Genomic DNA, 25,225 nt, shown 5'->3' with positions numbered 1-25,225 from the left:
ATGATTGATGAGTAACAGAATATTTACACAGTTTGAAAGGGTCTCCCCACAAAAACACGTATTAATTACAAAAAGAAAAACAGTAATTTTACGTTGAAGAAACTGGCAGACACCACCTTAACAAAAGATCGAAGTTAATCTCACTAGTAATGAGATGAACAGGCAATGTGTAGTTCCTGATATCATGCACTGAGAAAGACACAGTATCACTTCTATGGTATCCCTCCCAAAAATGCATAACTGAATTTAAAAATAAGAAAACATTAGACTAACTTAAATTGAAGGACAATCTGTTAAATAAATGACTTATACTTTTAGAATCCTGCTTTGTAAACAAAACTTAGAGCTCCCTACAGCCCTACTGGCACATGGGACTGGATGGATGTGTTAGGGTGCATGAGGGAGATCAAGTTCTTCAGGGTAAAGGCCAGGTCTTTTTTTTTTTATTTAACTTGCACACAATGTGTGCACAGGGAGAATCACAGGGTGATTGCTCCTAGGTCTTTTTTGATCTGGGAACACTGAGTCGCTCTCTCAGGAGATGACTGTGCCCATCTGATCGTACTAGTCATGCCAGGGACAGAGGTGCTGTGCCTACCTGCCACTCCCATGGCTACAGCCACAGACACCAGGGGCCATGAGACCACATCTCTATTGTAAGGTGTTTGGCCAAGGCCTTGAACTCTAGAGGGAGTACTCTAGACTTTGGGGGCACTTTCCAAAAGGCATCACTACCTTTTGGAAGCAGACAAAAGGAATCACTACACAGTGCAGAAGGCAGGAATATCTTCGCTCTGGGGAGTAAGAACTGGGAAGTTAAGCTGGTTCAGGAAAAGAAAAGTGTATTTTTATAATAACAATGTAAGACAACTACTGAGTGGAGTTCAGTCTTTCTGAGGTGGGTTGGAAGAAGAGGAGGAGACATTGTAGCTACAACCCTTCCCTAATGCATTTCCTGGCTTCCTCATGCCACCATTAGGCTCCTAACCAAGTCTAGGGGATGGGTCCAGATGGGGGATGGGCTTCCATCTTGGAAGCATCTCTGGCTCCAGGGCAATAGGCTTTCCTGTCTCCTCTGGGGGAACAGTGAGAAGGACATAGCCTCTTGGGTTGTTTTCTAGTGACCTATGGAATGACAAGCTCCAGTGCTTATTACTACACCAAAGTGATGTCTGAGCTCTTCTTACATACTCCATCAGACACTGGAGTCTCCTTTCAGGCCATCAGCAGCATGGCGGACTTCTGGGATGTGAGTATAAGATCTTTTCTACCCCTCCCCTCTCTTTCTCAATGGCCTGAGGCCACAGGTCAGACAATGGATCAGACCTTATGCTGGGAAATCAAATCAGTCAGGGATCAGACTGAGTCAAAGGGCCAGGCTGAATTAATGGGTTAGTCTAGAGTTCAGGTGGAGGTGGGTAAGGGATTAATACAGCAATCAGGTAATTAAACCAGGAGTTAGATTAGTATTGGGAGTCAGAGGTAAGGCTGAACTTCAAAACGAATTTTAAATAAAGAGTAGGGCCACTTCAGGTCAGACTCTGGTCAAGGTTAATTGGTCAATGGAGGAGTTTTAAAAAGCAGGCCGGGCACGGTGGCTCACACTTGTAATCCCAGCACTTTAGGAGGCTGAGGCAGGCAAATCACCTGAGGTCAGTTGTTCAAGACCAGCCTGGACAACATGGTGAAACCCTGTCTCTACTAAAAATACAAAAATTAGCTGGGCATAGTGATGCATGCCTGAAATCCCAGCTCCTCGGGAGGCTGAGGCAGGAGAATCGCTTGAACCTGGGAGGCAGAGGTTGCGGTGAGCCGAGATTGTGTCACTGCACTCCAACCTGGGTGACAAAGCGAGACTCTGTCCCTTAAAATAATAATAATAATAATAATAACAATAATTTTTTAAAAAGCAGACTGGAGACAAGCTGGGGAGTCGGAGGATGAGGGCAAAGGTCATTCTAAAGGTAGGGGGTCAGGAGGAGGCTGGGTAAGGTTCAAGCCAGCTTGTGGTTCAGTTTGCCCAGGGCCCACTACTGGACAGTTTGTATTGGACCAAATGGTACAACAACCAGAGCCTGGGCCATGGCTCCCACTCCTTCATCTACTATGAGAACATGCTGCTGGGGGTTCCGAGGCTGCGGCAGCTAAAGGTCCGCAATGACTCCTGTGTGGTGCATGAAGACTTCCGGGAGGACATTCTGAGCTGCTATGATGTCTACTCTCCAGACAAAGAAGAACAACTCCCCTTTGGGCCCTTCAATGGCACAGCGTGAGTGAGCCTGTCCTACCAATATCACAGGGCTTGCCCCTCTAAACCTGACACCATCCCAAGGTCTGGGAACCACTTCCACTGAGGCTTAAAGAGCCTCAGAGCTCTTTAAGGGACTTCGGGGGGCATCTCCCTGAATCCCAGCTGTGACTGTTTGGGGACCTTGGTCTGTGTCACTCAGGAACAGAGGAGGTAGGTTAGCAAACACAGCAATAGCCTCCAGACTTGTTCCCACACACAGGTTGCAATCACACTTGTCCTACCTTGCACGTAGTCCTTCCAGGGAAAGCTTCCTTTCTTGCCTAGAAGTTGGTTAGGGGTATACAAAATGGGTGAAATTGAAGAGCCCAACCCTTGAGATTGATACGTGGAGCAGCAAGGGGTCAAGGATGGATGACAAATTAGGGAGGAAGGGGGAAAGGGTGGACAGGACAGAAGAGGGAGGAAATAAGCACCCAGGGTAGAAAGTTTAGTGGATAGAATGGAGAAACATGGGGTGAAGGAGCCTGATGTGCAATCACAGAGCTGGAGGATCTTTTCCTCCTGGTCCAGGTGCTTCCCTTAGGGGGACTATTCAAGGTGGGCCAAAAGTGGGGCTTGGCTTTGTCATCCAAATCTTTGAGTGACATAGTGAAAAATCAGATTTACATTTGAGTTTCAGTTCTGTCATTTATAGCTGGATTATCTCGGTAACCTCTTTCATAGTTTCCTCTTCTGCAAAATGTGGATAATATTCACTCTCCCTTCTCAAATGGTTGTTAGTATCAAACAGAATAATAAATGATACATTATATATGTATATATCACATATCTCATACACACACACACACACACACACACACACACAATATGTAAACCTGTAAAGCCCAGACAATGATAAAGCATTGCCATTGCCTTGGGAGATGAACTTTTGGGCTGGCTCAGCCGGCATTTTCTGTGGCAGGTGGACATACCACTCGCAGGATGAGTTGGGGGGCTCCTCCCACTGGGGCAGGCTCACAAGCTACAGCGGAGGTGGCTACTACCTGGACCTTCCAGGATCCCGACAGGGTAGTGCAGAGGCTCTCCGGGCCCTTCAGGAGGGGCTATGGCTGGACAGGGGCACTCGAGTGGTGTTCATCGACTTCTCAGTCTACAATGCCAATATCAATCTTTTCTGTGTCCTGAGGTGAGCCCCCTTTCCCTACTTTATCACCCTGTCCATGGCTCCTGGTTCCCGTCTCTTGTGCATGAGACCCTTCCCTAAACTCGTACCCTGTGGTGGGGGTGGAGAGGAGAGGAAGTGGGAGGAGCCGTCCCAGCCAAGGCTCCACTGGACATCTCCCCCTCCCCCTATAGGCTGGTGGTGGAGTTTCCAGCTACAGGAGGTGCCATCCCATCCTGGCAAATCCGCACAGTCAAGCTGATCCGCTATGTCAGCAACTGGGACTTCTTTATCGTTGGCTGTGAGGTCATCTTCTGCGTCTTCATCTTCTACTATGTGGTGGAAGAGATCCTGGAGCTCCACATTCACCGGCTTCGCTACCTCAGCAGCATCTGGAACATACTGGACCTGGTGGTCATCTTGGTGAGGGACAGATATCTAGGACTTGGGACATTCTGGGGTGAGGAGGGAGTTCCACCCTAATAGGGGCTCCAGGTTCTTCCTTTTGGAGCCCTAAGCCCTCCTTATGACTTTTGGTCAAATCATCGTTTAACAGCTAGCTCCCTAAGTGAGAGAGACATGTTCCCCTCTCTCAGCCCTTGGGAAACCCTGTCTCTCACATCTCCTCTCCTCCTCACCTGTCATCTGAGCCCTGCGTTTTTTTTTTTTTAGTGTACTATATTCTGCTCCTCTCTTGTCTTTTGTCTTTATGACCTGTTCTGTGGAAATCCATGCCTTTTGTCTTCTATTCAAATATTCTGCCCCTTCATCTTCATCTCCCTCCTATTAACAAGACACATTCAATTCCTGACCAAAGCTTGGAAGTGGTGGGAGCGGAAGGAAATGACTGGTTCCAGTTCCCTACAGCCCTTTACAATCTATACATTAATATTTACCATTGTCCCCAATGCCTTCTCTTGGGCTTTGGAACACTTAAGATGCTCCCCAGTCATCCTACCCAGTTCCATTTGAAACTGAGATAGTGAACAAGTCAGCAAGGAAGGCTTTTTTCCCACCTGTCTTACCTACCCTGACTCTCCCTTGGGGCCTCATCTTGGAACTTCCCTTGAGATCCCCTTGCCTTCTCTGACACCCCCATGACCCCTGTGTGACAGCTCTCCATTGTGGCTGTGGGCTTCCACATATTCCGAACCCTCGAGGTGAATCGGCTCATGGGGAAGCTCCTGCAGCAGCCAAACACGTATGCAGACTTTGAGTTCCTCGCCTTCTGGCAGACACAGTACAACAACATGAATGCTGTCAACCTCTTCTTCGCCTGGATCAAGGTACCTGGGATTCCCACACCCAGCTTTGCTTCAAGGCGCACGCATTCTCCCTTCTTTTCTTTTCTTTTCTTTTCTTTTTTTTTTGAGATGGAGTCTCGCTCTTGCCCAGGCTGGAGTGAAGTGGGGGCGATCTCGGCTCACTGCAACCTCCACCTCCTGAGTTCAAGTGATTCTCCTGCCTCAGCCTCCTGAGTAGCTGGGACTACAGGCACCCACCACCACGCCTGGCTAATTTTTGTATTTTTTGTGGAGACGGGGTTTCACCATGTTGGCCAGGGTGGTCTCGAACTCCCAACCTCAGGTGATCTGCCTACCTCAGCCTCTCAAAGTGCTAGGATTACATGCATGAGCCACCGCCCCTGACATTTTTTTTTTTTTTTTTTTGAGACGAAGTCTCACTCTGTTGTCTGGCTGGAGTACAATGGCACGATCTCAGCTCACTGCAACCTCTGCCTCCTGGGTTGAAGCAATTCTCCTGCCTCAGCCTCCTGAGTAGCTGGGATTACAGGCATGCACCACCACACCCAGCTAACTTTTTGTATTTTTAGTAGAGACAAGGTTTCACCATGTTGGCCAGGCTGGTCTCGAACTCCTGACCTTGAGCCATCCACCTGCCTCAGCCTCCCAAAGTGCTGGGATTGCAGGAGTGAACTGCCGTGCCCGGCTTTTTTTTTTTTTTTTTTTTAATGGTCCCAGTATGTTCCTCAATCAGTTGCCCAGACTGGAGTGCAGTGGTGCAATCTCAGCTCACTGCAACTTCTGCCTCCCAGATTCAAGTGATTCTCTGCCTCAGCCTCCCAAGTAGCTGGAATTACAGGTGCGTGCCACCACGCCCAGCTAATTTTTGTATCATTCTCCCTTCTTCAATATGTGTCTCATTTTCTTTGTCTGGCTTGGCAACTCCTGTGGCCTCCATAGGCCCTTGGCATGGACTTTTCAATGCTTTTCCCTTTTCCTTCTTCAACCCTTGGTTCAACATGGTCCTTCCAGATATTCAAGTACATCAGCTTCAACAAAACCATGACCCAGCTCTCCTCCACGCTGGCCCGCTGTGCCAAGGACATCCTGGGCTTCGCCGTCATGTTCTTCATTGTTTTCTTCGCCTATGCCCAACTCGGCTACCTGCTTTTCGGGACCCAAGTGGAAAACTTTAGCACTTTCATCAAGTGCATGTGTGTGTCCTGTCCCCTTCACTCCTCCCTGGCCCCTCACCCTCCAGCTCCACGGGTGTATGTATCCTTGGGGAAGATGGGTACGTGCGTGTCTGCGTGTCTGTGTTCAAAGCGTCTGTGTGAGGGTCTCCAGAAGCCCTGGTGTGTGTGCTTAAATAATCTAAGCACCCTGCCCTGTGTCTATCAGATTGGGGTGAACGTGTGGTGAGGGGTCTGTCTGTGATTAGGAAAGTGTGATGGGGGGTGTTTGTTAGGCTCTGGGTAAAGCCCAGACCTGGTCTCTCAGTTTCACTCAGTTCCGGATAATCCTCGGGGACTTTGACTACAATGCTATCGACAATGCCAACCGCATCCTGGGCCCTGCCTACTTTGTCACCTATGTCTTCTTCGTCTTCTTCGTGCTCCTGGTGAGGGTCTGTCTGAGGGGTGGGGACACAGAGAGCCTGCAGGGTGGAGTTTTGGTCCTAGTATGTCCCTCACTCAGGATTGATAAGTTTCTCAAATCAAGGATGGAGAGTGAGTGGGGGGGCCGATGTCTGGATCTTCTGAGAGATGGTTAATGTAGTACAGCCAGCATGGTCAGTTTGCAGGTTTGCAGAGTATAAGGGAACCTGCAGACTCCCTCAGTAAAATCAAACCCTCATTCTCCAAGGATGGAAATGGGGAGAAAAGTGCCTCATGAGGAGCAGTAGCTGCACCTGGAAGCTTCTACGACCGTCCTCCAAGACTCCCCTTCCTCTGGGGATCTCATGCTGATTTCTACTGCCACTACTTGGTAGTTCTCTCTCCCTGCCAACCATGAAAAATCTGGGTTATTATTTATTTATTTTAGACAGGGTCTCACTCTGTCACCCAGGCTGGAGTGCAGTGGTGCAATCTCAGCTCACTGCAACCTCCACCTCCCGAGCTCAAACTATCCTCCCACTTTAGCTTCCTGAGTAGATAGGACCACTGGTATGGTCAGGAGCCATCACACCCCGCTAATTTTTGTATCTTTTGTAGAGACAGTGTTTTGCTATGTTGCCCAGGCTGGTCTCTAACTCCTGGACTCAAGCAATCTGCCTGCCTTGGCCTCCCAAAGTGCTGGATTACAGGTGTAGGCCACTGTGCCCAGCTCTTGGATTTTATTTTTACTAACAAGGCCAGCAATTTTCTTTATTTGATCAATGGATGGGGATACAGATATGGATTGGGGGGTAGATGAAAAAGAGATCACAATTGTACTCTCACCCTGAAAAGCTTCTAGTTCCAATGATTGATGGGCCCTTATACAAAGGAGGTCTGTGGCATATGTTATTGTATCTCTGTGGTCAGAAAGGTTACTACAGCAACTGAGAGTGAGGACACCAGGTTGGTCAAGAAGCATGATCCATCTCTAACAGAACTGTGCTGAAAGCCTGGGCTCTGGGGACCCTGAGAGGCAGGGATTGATGGGCTGCCGAACTGGGGTTAGAGCACTGACCCCTTTGGAACACGTGTCTTGGACATTAATGGGGTCAGTGGGCTCAATCCTTTCAGTGGGTCTGGGGGTGAGGACCCAGGTCCCCACTTTATTTTCCAGAACATGTTCCTGGCCATCATCAATGACACATATTCAGAGGTCAAGGAGGAGCTGGCTGGACAGAAGGATGAGCTGCAACTTTCTGACCTCCTGAAACAGGTGATTGCTCAGTCTCCTTGAGCTACACATTTCCATCAGTGCCCCAGTCTAAGGCTCTGTGTCCTGGTCTGTTCCTGACTGATTGAGGTGCCTGTGCCCTTGTGTGCCTTTAAATTTATCCTTGGAAGCCTGGCATACTATGGGTGGGGCTGGGGGCCAGGGATGAGTGAGCAGCCTGTGAGAACTTGTGCCTATTTCCTTTCCCTTTCAGGGCTACAACAAGACCCTACTAAGACTGCGTCTGAGGAAGGAGAGGGTTTCGGATGTGCAGAAGGTCCTGCAGGGTGGGGAGCAGGAGATCCAGTTTGAGGATTTCACCAACACCTTAAGGGAGTGAGCAACCAGAGACCCAGCCTTCTCTAATACCAGTCTCTTAAGTCCTCAACCCTCAACCATACTTCATTTGCTTATAAGCCTTTGGTTTTAGTTTAGGGGCCTCTGATCTTGACTTGCAGGCTTCAGATCTTTGCCCGTAGGTCTCCGCTCCTGACCTTCAGAACTGTGCCCTTGGTTTAAAGATCTCTGACCGTGGTTTATAACATCCTGGATCTTGTTGAACAACTCTTAGGAAACAATGTAATAATTCCCTAATAATTGACTACACACCCCACTCCCACAAAACTCTGATTTTTGTTCTATGCTTCCCCACAAACACTCATCTATTCCTTTAGCCATTCACTCCCTGATTCCCAGTCAAACATATTAATACACATTGAACAAATACATTGTGAGCACCAGCTGCAGATCAGGCACTGAGTAATAGACAACATAATTTTTTTTTTTTTTGAGACAAAGTCCTGCTCTGTTGCCCAGGCTGGAGTGCAGTTGCACAATCTCGGCTCACTGCAACCTCAGCTTCCCCGGGGTCAAGCAATTCTCATGCCTCAGCCTCCTGAGTAGCTGGGACTACAGTCATGTGCCACCACGCCCGGCTAATTTTTGTATTTTTGATAGAGATGGGATTTTGCCATGTTGGCCAGGCTGGTCTCAAACTCCTGGCCTCAAGTGATCCACCCACCTCAGCCTCCCAAAGTGCTGGGATTAGGAGACAACGTAATTAAATGGGACAAAGTCTTTGTTTTCTAAGAGCTCATAGACTTGCAAATAAACTGAATCACAGAATAAGTTCAACAGAAGTGACTAGGAGTAGAGGGTGATCAATTCTATCTCTGAGCTTAAGGGAAGGCTTCCTGGAAGAGGTAGTGTCTAAATAGGATATTGGAGGATGAATAGCTCACAAGTGGACAAGCAGAGGAAGGCTCTTCCAAGAAGAGATGAAAGCACATACAAAAGCTTAGAGGTCTGAAACCAAGCAACATACACAGGAGGAATAAGTAGTTGAGCATTGCTAAGTATTAAATAAAGGGGCGGGGACGGGTGGTGGTCATAGCAGGAGATGAGACCAGAGAAACAGGCAAGGACCACACTGAGAAAGGCCACACTACCACTCTGCCAAAAGAATAGGGTGCCAGAAGGGATTTCAAGAAGGCACATTTTTAGATCTGCATATTAGAAAGGTTAATTACTCTAGTTGTATTATGGAGGATGGATTTCAGGGATAGGGAGTAAAGGGGAAGCTGGGGGATAGCAGGTTATTTAGAGGCAAACAGATTTTGCAATAATCCCTGTAGGAGGTCATGAGGCCCTGAACCTGGTGAGCAGGAGTCAGGAGAGGAAGAAGAAACTGAACTGAGTGTTTTCCTGGGGGTAAGATTGCTAGACTTTGGAGAACCTTCTTTTCCAGAAGCAAAACTTTTGCCACAGTCAAGCAAAAGAGTGAGGAAGTCCATAACTGAGAGGTCACAGCCACAGCTGGGCAGAAATCATTTCATCATCCTCTTCTCAGACTGGGACACGCAGAGCATAAAATCACTGAGCTCACGGCCACCTTCACCAAGTTTGACAGAGATGGGAATCGTATTCTGGATGAGAAGGAACAGGAAAAAATGCGACAGGACCTGGAGGAAGAGAGGGTGAGCTGGGCTGATGGGTGGAGAGGCAGTGTAAGGAAATAGCTCACCCTCCCCTTCCCCCAACATACCTAGAACACAAACCCACCCTGAAAACTCTCCCATAGATAGTAAAGAACTCTCTAGAATAGTAGTTCCCAAACTGCTGCACATTAGAATACCCTGGGGGGCCTTTAAAAATCTTCATACTCAGGACACACACTCTAGACCAATTAAACCAGAATCTCTGGGTGTGGGGCCTAGACATCAGTACTTTTTATAACTCCTTAGGTGATTCCAATACATAGCCAAGGTTGAGAATCATGCTCTAAAACACAGGCTTAGGGAAAAATGACCAACTGCCCAAGAATCACTGATAATTCCCTCAGAGGACTTGCCTTCTCTTGGGAATTTTCAGACTTGGATTCTTGGCTGTCCCTACTGTGCCTGCTCCATCCCTATCCAGTGTGGACCAAAAAAAGTCAAAGGCAGGGTGACAGCAGCCTAGAAAGTGCCAAGAACACTGGTAGTGTCCCTCCTCTGCTAAAATGAGTTGGCCTCTAGTAAACACCTCATTCATCAAGGCTTCTAGGATCTTGTGTTTTCTTTGAGAGGTGACTCCTCCAGAGGTTGGTCCAGCACCACCACCCTGACCCTATTGTCTCCAGAGTCTGGGAGGGAAGGGGAATAGCAAGAACTAGAACCTGAGCCTTGGTCCTAAGATCCCAGTAGAGTGGGTGATAGAACAGGAGCTGATGGCTTCCCAGAGTTATCTCCTCCGCTCTAACCTCTGACTTCCTGAGCAGGTGGCCCTCAACACTGAGATTGAGAAACTAGGCCGATCTATTGTGAGCAGCCCACAAGGCAAATCGGGTCCAGAGGCTGCCAGAGCAGGAGGCTGGGTTTCAGGAGAAGAATTCTACATGTACGTGCAGCCAAGAAAGCCTGGTTCAGGGCTGGCAACACTTCTATTACGATACCCTGTCTTGTACTTTTTCCCACAACTTTCCAATTCTCTGTCCTACCCCAGGGAGAACCTCCGCTCCCCTTTAATTCTGCCTACAAGGCTGGGTCTTCCCTTCCTTGTTCCATTCAGGACACATGCCCTTCTGTGAACCCTGGCTCTTTAAACATCCAGCCCCCAGACACAGATTTCTGCTCCATTCGTCTCTCTCAAATCCCACACAGGCTCACAAGGAGAGTTCTGCAGCTGGAGACTGTCCTGGAAGGAGTAGTGTCCCAGATTGATGCTGTAGGCTCAAAGCTGAAAATGCTGGAGAGGAAGGGGTGGCTGGCTCCCTCCCCAGGCGTGGTGAGTGGCCCTTCACCTGGTCCTCCTAGTTCCTCACAGCTGAACTCTGCCATCTTTTCCACTCAGTGGGTGGGGCAAGAACATTTTTGAAAGACCTATGTTTTCAGGCTCCTGGGGAAACATGTTCATAGCGGTTAGTGTATCAGCAGAGATGGGTCATGGAGATAAGGCCTGGAAGTTGCTTGCCCTGGCCTAAGGGCTGCCTTGGCCACATGAGATGGTCTGTGTCAGTCTGTTTGGGCTGATATAATAAATTATCATAGACTGGGTGGCTTATAAGCAACACAAATTTGTTCCTCACAGTTTGGGAGGCTGGGAAGTCTAAGATCAAGGTGCCAGTAGATTCAGTATCTGTTGAGGGCCCACTTCCTGATTCATAGAGAGCTGTCTTCTTGCTGTGCCCTTTCATGGTGGAAGGGGTAAGGGAAGTCTCCTTTATTTTATTTTTTTATTTTATTTATTATTATTATTTTTTGAGATGGAATTTTACTCTTGTTGGCCAGGCTGGAGTGCAATGGCGCGATCTCGGCTCACTGCAACCTCTGCCTCCTGAGTTCAAGTGATTCTCCTGCCTCAGCCTCCCAAGTAGCTGGGATTACAGGCATGTGCCACCATACCCAGCTAATTTTGTATTTTTAGTACAGATGGGGTTTCTCCATATTGGTCAGGCTGGTCTCGAACTCCTGACCTCAGGTGATCCACCCACCTCGGCCTCCCAAAGTGCTGGAATTACAGGCGTGAGCCCACTCATAAGGGCTACATACTCACTATCTAATCCCCTGCCAAAGGCCCCACCTCCTAATACTATCACATTGGGGGTTACAATTTTAACGGATGAATTTGGGAGGGACGCAAACAGTCTATAGCAGTCTGAGTTCTCTGGAATCAGATAGAGAGAAAAGAAAAGTGGTACACAAACTATTTCTTCAAATGATTTGTCCCTTTCTTCTTCCAACAGAAGGAACAAGCTATTTGGAAGCACCCGCAGCCAGCCCCAGCTGTGACCCCAGACCCCTGGGGAGTCCAGGGTGGGCAGGAGAGTGGTGAGGAAGGGGGCCTAAAGCATCAGACAGCAGGCCTCCCTCCCTCTGCCTCCGCACAGGCCCCCTCACCACATCCCCTGCACTTCTAGGACAACAGGTCCCATCATGGCTGCTGCTGAGCCCCGCCCTGCATCTGGCCTTTTGAGCCAATGTTTCTGTGTGTGGTGGGCATCATGCTTAGGCTTGTGAATCAGTGTTTCTGTGTGTTGCCACATAGGTCTGTGAAATAACGTCTTCCACTGGGCCTTTTACTCCCTGTGTACTTAGCTCTGTGTGTTAATTAAAAAAAAAAAAAGTTAACAAACAGGATAAAGAGAGGGAGGGTAATGGCTCTTCCTAAGCACTTGGATAGCCATGGTCTGTGAAAAAGGTAGAAACCAAGAGAGTAGGCGGTATCTAGATGTCTTCCTAGTTCCCAGTGAATCTTATTCTTATCCTTTGTGCATCCCAAGATTTGTTGCTAGCACCCATGGGTTTCTCGTTTTCCCCCACAGAGGTTCCCTATAAAAGAGAAGAGGAAGCCTTAGAGGAGAGGAGACTCTCCCGTGGTGAGATTCCAATGTTGCAGAGGAGTTAAGTGTGAGGCACTCCCGGAGCAAAGTCTATGAAGGATCTTCTGCAAGAGGCTGCCTCCTGGTCCACTGAACCTGGAAACTGAGTGGGCTTTAACCAGGAGATAAAAATGGAGCCTGAAGGGAATCAGGCAAGGAAATGAACTCAGGATTCAGAGATCTTTGAATTAATATGTGGTGGGTTCTGACATTATTCTTCCATAAGATCATGTGGGTTTCCATGGTGGCTATCAATAAAACTCCTTAGGAAAACTTGGACTTTGCATTTGCTTCTGGTATTATAGAGGGAAGAAAGGCTGAAATTGTGGGTCATCCATGTGCCTGGGCTGGAATAGGTTCATGCTCTCTAGGAGGTATAGAGTAGGTGCAGTGATGTGAAGGAGCTGGGCTAGAAGAACTTCTAGGCCTAGCACAGTGACTCACGCTTGTAATCCCAGCACTTTGGGAGGCTATGTTGGGTGGATCACTTGAGGCCAGAAGTTCCAGACAAGCCTGGGCAAAATGCTGAAATCCTGTCTTTAATAAAAATACAAACAAATTAGCCGGGTGTGGTGGCGCGTGCCTGTTATCCCAGCTACTTGGGAGGCTGAGGCATGAGAATCGTTTGAACTCGGGAGGTGGAGGTTGCAGTGAGCTGAGCCGAGATCACGTTACTGTACTCCAGCCTGGGTGACAGAGCGAGACTCTGTTTCAAAAAAAAGAACTTCTGGCTCGCAGGAATGGCTTGAAATAGTGGCTACTATGGTTGCACCATAGGAAAAGTGGGGACAGGTGACAAGTGAGACTCAGTCCTCAGGGTGGAGACAGTCAGGGTAGGAGGGCTGGGGATAAGGGGTAGCTGGCGTGTGTGTGTATGTACTGGCATCGGGGTGGGGTGAGAGGGTGCAGAGGGAGGATAACCAGGGATAAGAAAAGAAACTACCAAGATTTTGGGTGTCCAGGAGCCTGCCTGAGGCCTGCTGAATATCTCCTATCCCTTCTTCTGTGGCCTTTATCCCTCCTCATTTTGCACCTTCAATTGCTCCCCAGTCACTTCTTCTCATCCATCTCTTTCACTCACTCCTGTTCTCCCATCCCATTAAGTACTCTGTACACCTAGGAGGCTTGTGAAACAGCTTAAATGCAATTAAGATAACCAGAGTGTATCCTCAGCCCTAAAAAAGTTACAGTCCAAGCTTTCTTCAAGGAAGGCTGTATCAACTGAAGAGAAGTAGATGCCTGCCTGCAGTTTAAGAAATAGGGGCCAGTGAGTTGGTGTTAACTCAGGACATCGGGAGGGACAGTATTTAGGACCAGGGATCAATGCCTGAAGGTTTCCCAAAGTGTGGACGAGACAACCTGTAAAACTTTGGATTCCCTGAGCAATCTTTTGATGACTAACTCCAGTGCGGAGTGTCAGGAGAGGGGGCAACCCGTCTTCAGTGGTTTTGGTCAGCAGGCCACAAACAGGGTTGACTATTCCCAGACGGGTCGTGAGTGGTACAAGATGAGTGATCCCTCCAGGGTGTGACTGTAGGGATGAGCTCGCCCTCAGTCCCAGACGTCGCGACTGTTGGCAGTGGATCAATTCACAACAGCCTGGCGTAGCTTCAATTTCGGCTCCGGAATCGCCCTTTGCTGTGTCATAGACCTGAGGCTGGACTGGACCGCTAGGCGCAGGACTGCAGGGCCGGCCGGGTGGGCGGGGCACACCCAGTGCGCATGCGCAGCACCCCGGCCCGGAAACAGCGCGGGATCCGCTATGGCGGCGGCAGCCGAGGGCGTACTGGCGACCCGGCGTGATGAGCCCGCCCGAGGTACCCGGAATGGATGGGGAGGAAGCGTCCGGTGGGGGGCCTGGGGCTCCGTCTCGGGTGGGCGAGGTTGAGTGTGTGGTGGCTCACCTGGCAGGAACGGGCTGGTGAGAGGAGTGCACTTGTCGCTGCGCGCGAGTGTTTGTCCTGTCAGGGTGACTGGGATGGTTTAGCGGGGGTGCCGGGTATGGGCGAGGGGCGGTGCGAGGGAGGCGAGTTGATGTGTCAGATGGGCAGGGACGCAGTGAAGGACTTGAAATTATGGCAGATGGAGAATGGAGCCGACTTGATGGAATGAAGGCAAGTGGAGGGATGTCGGAACAGGCTGCTTTGGCTGGATTAGCACCGGGTGTAGGCGGTACACTTAGTCATTCTCCCTTGGCCCAGACGATGCCGCCGTGGAGACAGCTGAGGAAGCGAAGGAGCCTGCTGAAGCTGACATCACTGAGCTCTGCCGGGACATGTTCTCCAAAATGGCCACTTACCTGACTGGGGAACTGACGGGTGAGGCGGGGTCTGGGTTGATTCGGGTGCGGTTTGGCCCAGGAGGCCTGGGAGATGGTTAGCAGCATCAGTCTGCAGCTCCCTTCCTACCCTGCATGCCCTGAGACAGGCCTGTTGGAAGTTGGGGGAGGCCATGAATGGGAGAGAAAGAAAATACAACTCTACAGGCCTCTGTAACATAGACTAATGAGAAAACAATAACAAAAAAGAGTTCATATCCAGCAACAGTAATCAAGAAGTGCATCCTTGGGGAAAGTGTATTTTGAGCAGGGTTGTGAAGGGAATTATTGGTGGAAAAGGGGGAGATGATACAACTAGCGAATGAGGTGGTATGTGCAAGCAGTGTGTTTGGCTCAAGCAGAAGATGTGTTTACCGGGATAAAGAGAAATGAAATTGAGGAACGGGGAGTGACCTGCAGATTTAGGGACCTATTAGTTTGGTCTGAGGATTTGATAACCCACCCTTTGGGACATGACTAGTGTTTGATCGTTTCCAAGTGGACACATGACCTATGTGTGGAGGAGGATCAGAAAGTGAAGTATGGGCAGGGCGCGGTGGCTCATGCCTTTAATCCCAGAGGCCGAGGCTGGTGGATGACTTGAGGTCAGGAGTTTGAGACCAGCCTGGGCAAAATGGCGAAATCCTGTCTCCACTAAAAATACAAAAATTAGCCGGCCGTGGTGGCGGGCGCCTGTAATCCCAGCTACTGGGGAGACTGGGGCAGGAGAATCGCTTGAACCCAGGAGGTGGAGGTTGCAGGTTGCAGTGGACTGAGATCACACCACTTGCACTCCAGCCTGGGCGACAGAGTGTGACTCCATCTCAAAAAAAATAAGAAAGAAAAAAGAAAAAGAAAGAAAGTGAAGTCTGGTCCAGTACAGCATCTCAAAAACATTTATTAAATTGTTTCACTTCCCCAGGAAATTACTGTAAGCTAAATTTGTGAATCAGAATCTATGAGAAAAGGCTTGATACAGAATAGTAGGGGTTGTGAATCTGTAATTTTTTTTTTTTTTCTTTTTCTGTTTTTAAGAGACAGGGTCTCACTATGTTGCCTGGGCTGGTCTTGAACTCCTGAGCTCAAGTGATCCTCTTTCCATCTATTTTGGTTGATGGCACCACCCAGGCTTAAAACCCCAGATACATCTTAGTCTGCTTCCATCCCTCAATATCTACTTGAACAAGTCCTATAAATTCCACTTCTGTAATGTTCTTGCACCCATGCTCTCCTTTCCATTCCTTTTACCACCACTCTGTCTGAGATCTTCATTACTTTTCTTTTATTATTATTATTATTTAAAAAAATATGGCCAGGCACGGTGGCTCATGCCTGTAATCCCAGCACTTTGGGAGGCCTAGGCAGGCGGATCACCTGAGGTCAGGAGTTCCAGACCAGCCTGCTCAACATGGCAAAACCCTGCTTCTACTAAAAATACAAAAATTAGCCAGGTGTGGTGGCACACGCCTATAATCCCAGCTACTCAGGAGGCTGACACGGGAGAATCGCTTGACCTGAGAGGTGGAGGTTATAGTGAGCTGTGATCATGCCATTGCACTCCAGCCTGGGTGATGGAGGGAGACTCTGTCCTAAATAAATAAATAATAGAGATGAGGTCTGCTCCGTTGCCCAAGCTGGCCTCAAGTGATCCTAACACCTCAGCTTCCCAAAATGCTGGGATTACAGGTGTGAGCCACTGCACCCAGCTGTGACTCTGCAAGTTATCAGCCTGATTATTTGTTTGTTTATTTTTGAGCAAGAGAAACCAAGTAACAAAATGTAGGTGTTTGGCTTCTCTTTAACAATTCCAAAGATTTGGCGCTACTAGCCCCTGCATTCTTTCAAGGCTATAATTGACTAGAGCTGAGCAGCTGCCTCTTAAAAGGACTAGTGCTATCTAATTTGTCCTTACCACTTTCTGTTTTCTCCCTTTACTGGGAACTAGTGTCAAGTGCCATTGATCACTGTTCTCTACTGTTATTTTTATTAGTAGCAGTACAGAAATGGTTTTCTATACAAATGGCTCTATCAAAACTGGTAAAGTAAATGATGGGCTAAGAGGATTGCATATTGCAAGAAGTAAGGGGAAGCACATTTCTTCATGGAAGTGAATAATTTTCTTATGCATTTAATGTGCAAGCACTTGGCTTACTTTACTCATTTACATTATCTTGCTGGCTTCTAGGTGTTTGAATATGTCACCCTTGTTTTATTTTATTTTATTTAGACGGAGTTTTCGCTTTTGTTGCCCAGGCTGGACTGCAGTGGTGCAATCTCGGCTCACTGCAACCTCCGTCTCCCAGGTTCAAGCAATTTTCCTGCCCCAGCCTCCAAAGTAGCTGGGATTACAAGCACACGCCACCACGCCTGGCTAATTTTTTTTTTAATTTTTAGTAGAGATGAGGTTTCGCCATGTTGGCCAGGCTGGACTTGAACTCCTGACCTCAAGTGATCTGCCCACCTTGGCCTCCCAAAGTGCTGGGATTACAGGCATGAGGCGCAATGCCTAGCTGTGACCTTTGTTTTAGAGAGACTAATTTGATAGCAGTATAAATATGAGAGTGTAGATATGGGGGAGAGAGAACAGAGAGAGATGAGCAACAATTCAGATGAAAAGTAATAGAGGACCAGGCACCGTGGCTCATGTCTGTAATCCTAGCACTTTGGGAGGCAAGAGGATTGCTTGAGGCCAGTAGTTTAAGACCAGCCTGGGCAACATAGCACAACTCCATCCTTGTAGTCTTATCTTTTCCCCTACCATCCAGAGGTTACATGCTCCAAGTAATCTAATAATAATAAAAGAAAAGAAAAGTAATGAAGATCTGAGGCAGAGTGGTAGTAAAAGGAATGGAAAGGAGAACATGGGTGCAACAGCATTACAGAAGTGGACTTTATAGGACTTGTTTAAGTAGATATTGAGGGATGGAAGCAGACCAAGATGTATCTGAGGTTTTAAGCCTGGGTGGTGCCATCAGCCAAAATAGCTGGAAAGAGGAACCATGTTTAGTGTGAAAATGTTTTCAGTTTTGGGTTGGCTGCTTGTTGATGTAACTAGGGAACTCAGGTGACTTGTACATTGGATTCCAGAGCTCAGAGATTGATCAGAGCACAAGAAACAGATTTCGGAGTCACTTTCATAGTGGTGTGATTGGACGCTGTGCAGGATGAGATTGCCAAGGAAGAGCTTAGAAGTAGGTAAGAGAGCCTAGGCTAAAATGTCAGGGAATGCCTGTATGGTGCACTTAATTTGTTTTTAGTAACACTTAAAGTACCTAGGTTTCCAAATGATTTATTATATAATTAATTTTAAGCAAATTGTTATTTTCCTGTGATTGTTATTCTTACTCGCACAAATGCTTTATTGAATTTAAGAGTAAATTGATATTTCCTCTTAAACTATGCTAGTTTCTAGCATAAGCCTGGGAATGCCCATAGGTATGTGCTACCCATGTAAACATCAGTTATGTGTTACAGCTGAGAAACAGTTGAGAACTGATAGTTAAGGGGGTCTGATAAGAAAGCATCTGGCATAGACATCTAAGAAGAGCAGTTAGAGATTAGAAAATCATCGGTGTAGTACAATGCCATAGCAGCCAAAGGAAATGAGCATTTCCCAAAGAGAAGGAGATCAGTAGTGTCCAAGACAATGGAGAGGTTTAGGAGGATAAGAACTGAGCAAATGTCATGGATTTGGTGGTTAGCAGAGCACGGATGACTTTGGAGCATGTAATCTCTGGATGGTAGGGCCAAAAACCAGACTACAAGGGTATATGCAAGTAAATGGTAAGGAAGAGGATGTAGTGAGTGTCAGCTACTTTTTCAAATTGTTTAGCAGTGACGCTCCTTTGCTTTACTGAGCAAATGATATAGATGTAGCAGAATAGAGAGAGTGTAGCAGAATAGAGAGATTTCTTCAGCTGGAAGAAATCTGAATATATTGCTACATAGAGAGGAAGGTGCCAGGAGAGAGGGAGAATTTGGAAATTCAAGTGAAAGGAGATGATTGAAGAGAGGCCCTGAAGAAGTAGAAGTGTTTGGGGTCAAGGCCACAAGAGGAAGGGGTTGTCTTGGCAAGAATAGGAACACTTCTGCCTCTTGGGAAGATATTAAGATCCAGAGAAGTTTAGAAGTGAGGCAGAGAGAAAAACAAAAAACAAAAGAAGTAAGGCAGAGAGGTTGAAGCAGCTTATGTTAATGGACTTGGCCTTTAGGAAAATTGGAGTAGAGACCATTTGCTTTGAATGGGGATAGGGAAAGAACTGAGGATATGAGAAGCAGACAGATGGTTTGGAAATGTCAATGCATAAAATGCAATATAGAATTATACATGGTAATAAATGAGTTACTAAGAAGTAGTGAGGTCCTAGCTGATAGTGTGTGTGTGTGTGTGTGTGTGTATATATATATATATATATTTTTTTTTTTTTTTTGAGATGGAGTCTCACTCTGTCACCCAGGCTGGAGTACAGTGGCACAATCTCGGCTCACTGTAACCTCCACCTCCTGGATTCAAGCAATTCTCTGCCTCAGCCTCCCGAGTAACTGAGATTACAGGTGCCTGCCACCACGCCTGGCTAATTGTTTTGTGTTTTTAGTAGAGATGGGGTTTCACTATCTTGGCCAGGTTGGTCTTGAACTCCTGACCTCGTGATCACCCGCCTCGGCTTCCCAAAGTGCTGGGATTACATGCATGAGCCACCGCGCCCAGCCTGATAGTATATATATTATATGTATATAAGTTAAATGTTTTCATGCTGTAGAAGTACCAAGACTATTTTACCTCCCTTTTCTTAGGACATGAGTTTATCATTTCCCTTTGTAACCATGATCCTGAACCTTCTGGATCTTGTTTGGTTTAAATAGTTTTCTGATTGTTGCCTGAATTTCTACCTAGACTTTCAGAGTACATAGGCTGAGTTATAAATGTCATAGATCAAAAGTGGCCCACTCCTTTGACACTTCCTTGGTCCTGCCTTGAACTACCACTTAGCTTATACTCCCACATTCTAATGATTTAAGACAAATCTTAAAGACATTACATCTTCTGTTTAATTTTCAAGCCACCAGTGAAGACTATAAGCTCCTGGAAAATATGAATAAACTCACCAGCTTGAAGTATCTTGAAATGAAAGATATTGCTATAAACATTAGTAGGAACTTAAAGGACTTAAACCAGAAATGTAAGTAATAATATTTGTAATTAAACATGTTTGTATTTAATGTTCTTTTGTGCTTGGGGCCATGGAGAAGAGGAGGGAACATGACATCCTTGTCTTGTGGGAGCTTGTTTTCTAAAAATGAATTCCAAATTTAAGATGAATTTCTTCCATTCTGAGGATTAGCATGTTTTGTTTGTATGGGTATTTTTGCTTCTAAATCTTGATTTTATCAGTTTATTCCTGGAATGGGAGGGGGCAAAGGAAGGGTGGCCAGATTCTAATGAATTGATTTACAAATCCATAAAGGATTACTCTATAAGCAGAAAACCAAAAACTCTATAATGGAAAACACTAATTTAGAGTAGTCGAATATATTTTTTCCATTGACTTATTATTTTTGTGTTCCTTTTCTCTAGGGTGCTCTTTCTTGGTATGGGAGTACCCAAGAAACAGAATCAGTAATGGAAAGATTGCTCAAGGAGCAAGAAATTAAAAAGAATGGAAAATTAGTAGATGAGAGACACTAAGTCTGGGCCACAGTTGTGCCTGATCAACTAGCTACTGTCTTCTAAAGCATCTGCCCTGCTAGTGCTCAGAATCATGTCACACCACCTAATCTGTCTTAGCATAGCTGGAGAGACACTAGCATTATTACTTTTCCACTCTTTTCCTATATTCCTTGTTAATAAAGCCATATAAACATGAAGTTTTTCTTTGTTTTTAAAGATGCTGGACTGCAGCCTTATCTGGATCAGATCAATGTCATTGAAGAGCAGGTAGCAGCTCTTGAGCAGGCAGCTTACAAGTTGGATGCATATTCAAAAAAACTGGGTAACCGTTTTTACTTCTGTTTTGATGTAATAAAGACTGCTTCTTGCCAGCATATTCTTAGTAAACATAATAGTTAACATTTATGGTGTGCCTACAGTGATCTATTAATCTTCACAAAACCTTAGTAATTTATTATTATATTAATAAAAATAACATTTCCTGATTACTTAATGATATATCAGGCACTGTTCTTAGTGCTTTACATGTATTATGTTTGGTTTTTGTTTTTGGTTTGTTTTTTTTTTGAGACAAGTTTCACTCTTGTTGCCCAAGCTGGAGTGCAATGGTGCGATCTCGGCTCACCGCAACCTCCGCCTCCTGGGTCTGGGTTCAAGCGATTCTCCTGCCTCAGCCCCCCGAGTAGCTGGGATTACAGGCGCGCCACCACGCCTGGCTAATTTTGTATTTTTAGTAGAGACAGGGTTTCTCCATGTTGGTCAGGCTGGTCTCGATCTCCCAACCTCAAGTGATCTGCCCACCTCGGCCTGGCCTGTATTATGTTTTTCATCTTCCCAATAATCTGTGAGGTAAGTACATGATTTTTTTTTTGTACTTTTAGTAGAGACGAGGTTTCACCATGTTGGCCAGGCTGGTCTTGAACTCCTGACCTCGTGATCCGCCCGCCTCAGCCTCCCAAAGTGCTGGGATTATAGGTGTGAGCCACCACGTCTGGTTCAAGTACATGATTTTTATCCCCATTTTGTAGGCAAGGAAACTGGTTTAAGGGGATAAGTAAGTTGCTTAAGGACACTAAGCCAGTACAGGGAAGAGCCATATTTCTAAGCAGGTCTGTTTGCTTACAAAGCTCAAGTTCTTATTTGTAGTTGAGAAAGCAGAAGCACCTTTAATAATGTAGATAAATATGTCTTAAATGAATAGTCAGTTGAGGATTTTCTTGAAAGATCACTTTTCCTTTGAGGAAGAAACTAGTATTTTTAGTACTAGTGGTTTGCTAACTGGCTCTGGCTCTTATATACATGGTTAAAAGTAAAGAATTTAGTGGGTTTTTTGTTGTTGTTGTTTTGTTTTTTTTTCTATAAGAGATGAGGTCTTGCTGTGTCACCCAGGCTAGGGTGCAATGACGTGATCATAGCTCGCTGTAGCCTTGAACTCCTGGGCTCTAGTGATCCTCCTTCCTCAGCCTCCTGAGTACCTGGGACTACAGGTGTGCACCATCACATCCAGCTACTTTAAAAAATTTGTTTTTGAAACAAGGCCTTGCTGTGTTGCCCAGGCTGGTCTCGAACTCATGGCCTTAAGCAATCCTCCCACCTCAGCCTCTCAAGTAGCTGGAATCACAGGCCTGAGCCATCACATCTGGCCTGAGTTTGTTTTTGTCCTTATAACATTTACAGATTATTTTATTTTCATCATTTAACAAGGGCTGACTACTTCAAGAAAGTAGTTTGTAGTAGGCTGGGATTTGATATGGGTGGCGATTAACAATCAGTTTTATTTTCTACAGTTACATTTAGCCAGTGATTACCGTGAACCTTACCGCGTAGAAGGCAGGGGTAACCTTACCATGTAGAAAGTATCTTGGTTCACAGTAACCATTTGTGACAGAGTCCCTTTTTCTGTTAAAATTGTGAAACCAGGTGCTTTCATGGTTTTAATAGAAAAACGGAATGTCACAGTAAGAGGCTTATTTGATGGCTTTTTAAATATCTGTATCTTTCAAAATTGCTTTCCTGGAATAAGGTGTAAGGATAAGAACATACAGGAGGAAACATACATTTATACTTCCTGAGGGTTCCAGTCTGGTTCCAGAGGGCACCTGGGACAGTGCTGAGAGAGGCAGTTTTTTAGTAAGGCTCCCGATAGGTCAAGTGACAGATGTGCCCCATCCTGGTGGAGCTGTCTAAGTAGGTGCTGTTGACAGGGTGAGGACTTCGTGAACCTGTGTTAGGCTCTCAGTTCTGAGTGTCTGTGCTTGAATTCTTATTCCAAGTTTTACAGATCAGTGATCCGTATATTTGGACAGATGATGAGATTGAAGCTAATAGATTTTTAGTAATATTATACATATTTTTTAAACTTGACTGGAAATGCTAACTAAAAACTGTCTTTTTAAGAGCCAGTTTTAAAACATGTAACTCTCCCTCATCCCTCACAGAAGCCAAGTACAAGAAGCTGGAGAAGCGATGAGAAACTTATTTCTATGGGACAGAGTCTTTTTTTTTTTATTGTGGAAGAATGTCTTATAAAACCTGAATCCTGAGGCTGATGAATTGTGAAAATTCCTCAAAAGGAAATTATGCTGGTCATCACAGGAACATCTCAACGTTCGAGTAAACTGGAGGACTGTGGCTATTCCTGAACCTTCTTTGAGACAGAATCCCTCAGAATCTCACACTTATAACTTCCTACCTTTTACTTGAATGCTTTGCCATATTCAGGACAGAGACTCTCACAAAGTTCAGAAAACAGCTGGACTTACCAGTAAAATCAAATGAGAGGACCTATTTTCTCTGGTAGTGGTTGATTACTACATTATTTTCTTAAGTGGCTGGTTTTTTAGTTACTATGTAAATGGTCGTTTTTCTGTTAATGATGCTAATGTGTTGTAAACAAGATTCTGAATTTAAAAAGGAAAACAAAACAAACTTATTCTTTGCAGCTTATCACCTTGTGAATGTCGGTAACTTACTTTTCCATAATATTGCAAATAACATAAAATCTTAAAATAATTCCAAGCTGAGTCTTCTAGATTGAGCAGAAATGGTGAAAGGAGTATTGATAACTTGGCGTATGTGATGGGCCCCTCTTGTTTATTTTCTATGTGAGTCACATTGACATGCGATCAGTTTGGGAAATGTGATGAAAACAAAGACTAGATGGGTATGTGTGTTTATGTGTTGGGTAGGGAGGTGACGATTGCCACTCATAAAATAAAGGATTTTATAAAATACCTTCCTACTGTGTATGTAGGATTTGGGGGGATCTTAGGGACCTAATCGACTTCTTTTCACACTAAAAACATCAGACAATGGGACATACTGACTGACCAGTCTAGGTTGAAAGATAGGCAGTCTTACCCAGAACACAACATTAGCAGCTGGGAAGGTGTCTGAGGTCCCCAATTACATATCCCAAAGAGTTTCTTACTTCTGTTTCTGTCATTTCCCCTCTGTTCCAGACAGTCATCATTTATCCTCTGTTCTTCCTGGACTGTTGCTGTGGTCTCTTCTCATCTTAACCGTCCCTCCCAACCACCCTCCACACTGCTGCCAGAGCAATCTTAAAAATGTAAACTGGCCCTATTACTCCTGCTTAGAACCCTGTAGTGACTTATCATGGCCTCTTTGAAAAATCTAGACTTTCATTATGCATACAAGTCCCTTGTGTTTTTTTGTTTGTTTATAGACAGGGTCTCTATTGTCACCCAGGCTGGAGTGTGGTGGTGTGATAATAGCTCACCTTGACCTCCTAGGCTCAACTGACCTTCCCACCTCAGCCTCCTGAATAGCTGGGACTACCAGCACGCTCCACCATGCCTTGCTAATTATTTTTTATACAGATGGAGTCTCACTATGTTGTCCAGGCTGGTCTTGAACTGGCCTCAAGTGATTCTCTTACCACAGCCTGCCAGAGTGCTGAGATTGTAGGCATGAACCACCGTGCCTAACATAAGGCCCCTATTTAAACATTTTTCTTAAATAAAAAACAAAAGAGGAATTAAACTGTAACTCTACTATCTTAACATAGAATCAGTCTTACCCCTTCTTCCAACCCTTTTCCTTTTCCGTGCATGTATTGATCTTTTTTTTTTTTTTTTTTTGAGATGAAGTCTTGCTCTGTCGCCTGGGCTGGAGTGCAGTGGTGTGATCTTAGCTCACTGCAACCTCTGTTTCCTGGGTTCAAGCAATTCTCCTGCCTCAGCCTCCCGAGTAGTTGAGATTTACAGGTGCCCACCACCATGCCAGGCTAATTTTTGTATTTTTAGTAGAGACGGGGTTTCACCATGTTGGCCAGGCTGGTCTCGAACTCCTGACCCCAAATGATCCACCCACCTCGGCCTCCCAAAGTGCTGGGATTACAGGTGTGAGCCACTGCACCCAGCCATGTTGATGTATTTTTAAAAAGTTTTTATTTCCTGTTACACTGTGTTCAGCTATCTTCAGCCACCTTAAATTCCCATGGATGAGTTTTCATAAACTTTTTGAAAATAGATTTAGATTTACAGGAAAGTTGCAAAGATAATACAGAATTTAATGGATGAGTTTTTTTATTGATGTGTAATAGATGTATGTATTTTCAGAGTACAAGTGATAATTTAATACATGTATATAATGTGTAAATATTAAATCAAGAGTTATTGGGATGTCCTTCACCTTAATATTTATCTTGTCTTTATGCTAGGAACATTATTTGAATTATTCTCTTTTACCTATTTTGAAATGTACAATAGATTAACATTAGCTATAGTTACTCTACTGATCTATCATAGGTCTTATTTCTTCTGTATTTGTGTCCACTAATCAAACTCTTCATCCTCACGTCCCCACTACCTTTCCTGGCCTCTGGTAACC

The 25,225-nt window shown here is 45.7% G+C and overlaps 2 protein-coding genes across 5 annotated transcripts in view; both read left to right on the top strand.

The window, feature by feature from the left end:
* PKD2L1 (polycystin 2 like 1, transient receptor potential cation channel) overlaps positions 1–12,659 on the top strand; it is a 42,461-nt gene extending 29,802 nt beyond the window's left edge. For both annotated transcript variants that reach the window (XM_003825467.4, XM_055093280.1), the window contains exons 3-16: positions 1,122–1,249; positions 2,016–2,269; positions 3,213–3,437; positions 3,608–3,836; positions 4,529–4,699; positions 5,690–5,871; positions 6,158–6,278; positions 7,433–7,531; positions 7,743–7,864; positions 9,378–9,504; positions 10,287–10,405; positions 10,669–10,792; positions 11,751–11,835; positions 12,330–12,659. In XM_003825467.4, the coding sequence (XP_003825515.1) occupies positions 1,122–1,249; positions 2,016–2,269; positions 3,213–3,437; positions 3,608–3,836; positions 4,529–4,699; positions 5,690–5,871; positions 6,158–6,278; positions 7,433–7,531; positions 7,743–7,864; positions 9,378–9,504; positions 10,287–10,405; positions 10,669–10,792; positions 11,751–11,835; positions 12,330–12,412 (2,069 nt within the window). In that variant the 3' untranslated portion in view covers positions 12,413–12,659. The remainder of the gene's footprint in view (positions 1–1,121; positions 1,250–2,015; positions 2,270–3,212; positions 3,438–3,607; positions 3,837–4,528; positions 4,700–5,689; positions 5,872–6,157; positions 6,279–7,432; positions 7,532–7,742; positions 7,865–9,377; positions 9,505–10,286; positions 10,406–10,668; positions 10,793–11,750; positions 11,836–12,329) is intronic.
* A 1,194-nt stretch (positions 12,660–13,853) lies between these two features.
* BLOC1S2 (biogenesis of lysosomal organelles complex 1 subunit 2) lies at positions 13,854–23,604 on the top strand. Of its 3 annotated transcripts, XM_003825466.5 has the most exons (5): positions 13,854–14,203; positions 14,588–14,704; positions 19,764–19,883; positions 20,589–20,693; positions 22,810–23,604. In XM_003825466.5, the coding sequence occupies exons 1-5, from the start codon at positions 14,149–14,151 to the stop codon at positions 22,839–22,841; spliced, it is 429 nt and encodes a 142-aa protein (XP_003825514.1). In that variant the 5' UTR covers positions 13,854–14,148; the 3' UTR covers positions 22,842–23,604. The 3 variants fall into 3 exon arrangements, with proteins under 3 accessions (XP_003825514.1, XP_063463924.1, XP_063463925.1); XM_063607854.1 differs by having other exon boundaries at positions 14,056–14,203; positions 20,589–23,604; XM_063607855.1 differs by lacking the exon at positions 13,854–14,203 and adding an exon at positions 14,358–14,500 and having other exon boundaries at positions 20,589–23,604.
* Positions 23,605–25,225: the final 1,621 nt, after the last annotated feature.

This window comes from Pan paniscus, chromosome 8 (assembly GCF_029289425.2).
Source record: "Pan paniscus chromosome 8, NHGRI_mPanPan1-v2.0_pri, whole genome shotgun sequence".
NCBI lineage: Eukaryota > Metazoa > Chordata > Mammalia > Primates > Hominidae > Pan > Pan paniscus.
The sequence above is the reverse complement of the archived record's forward strand: the minus strand, read 5'-3'. Positions and strand labels throughout refer to the sequence as shown.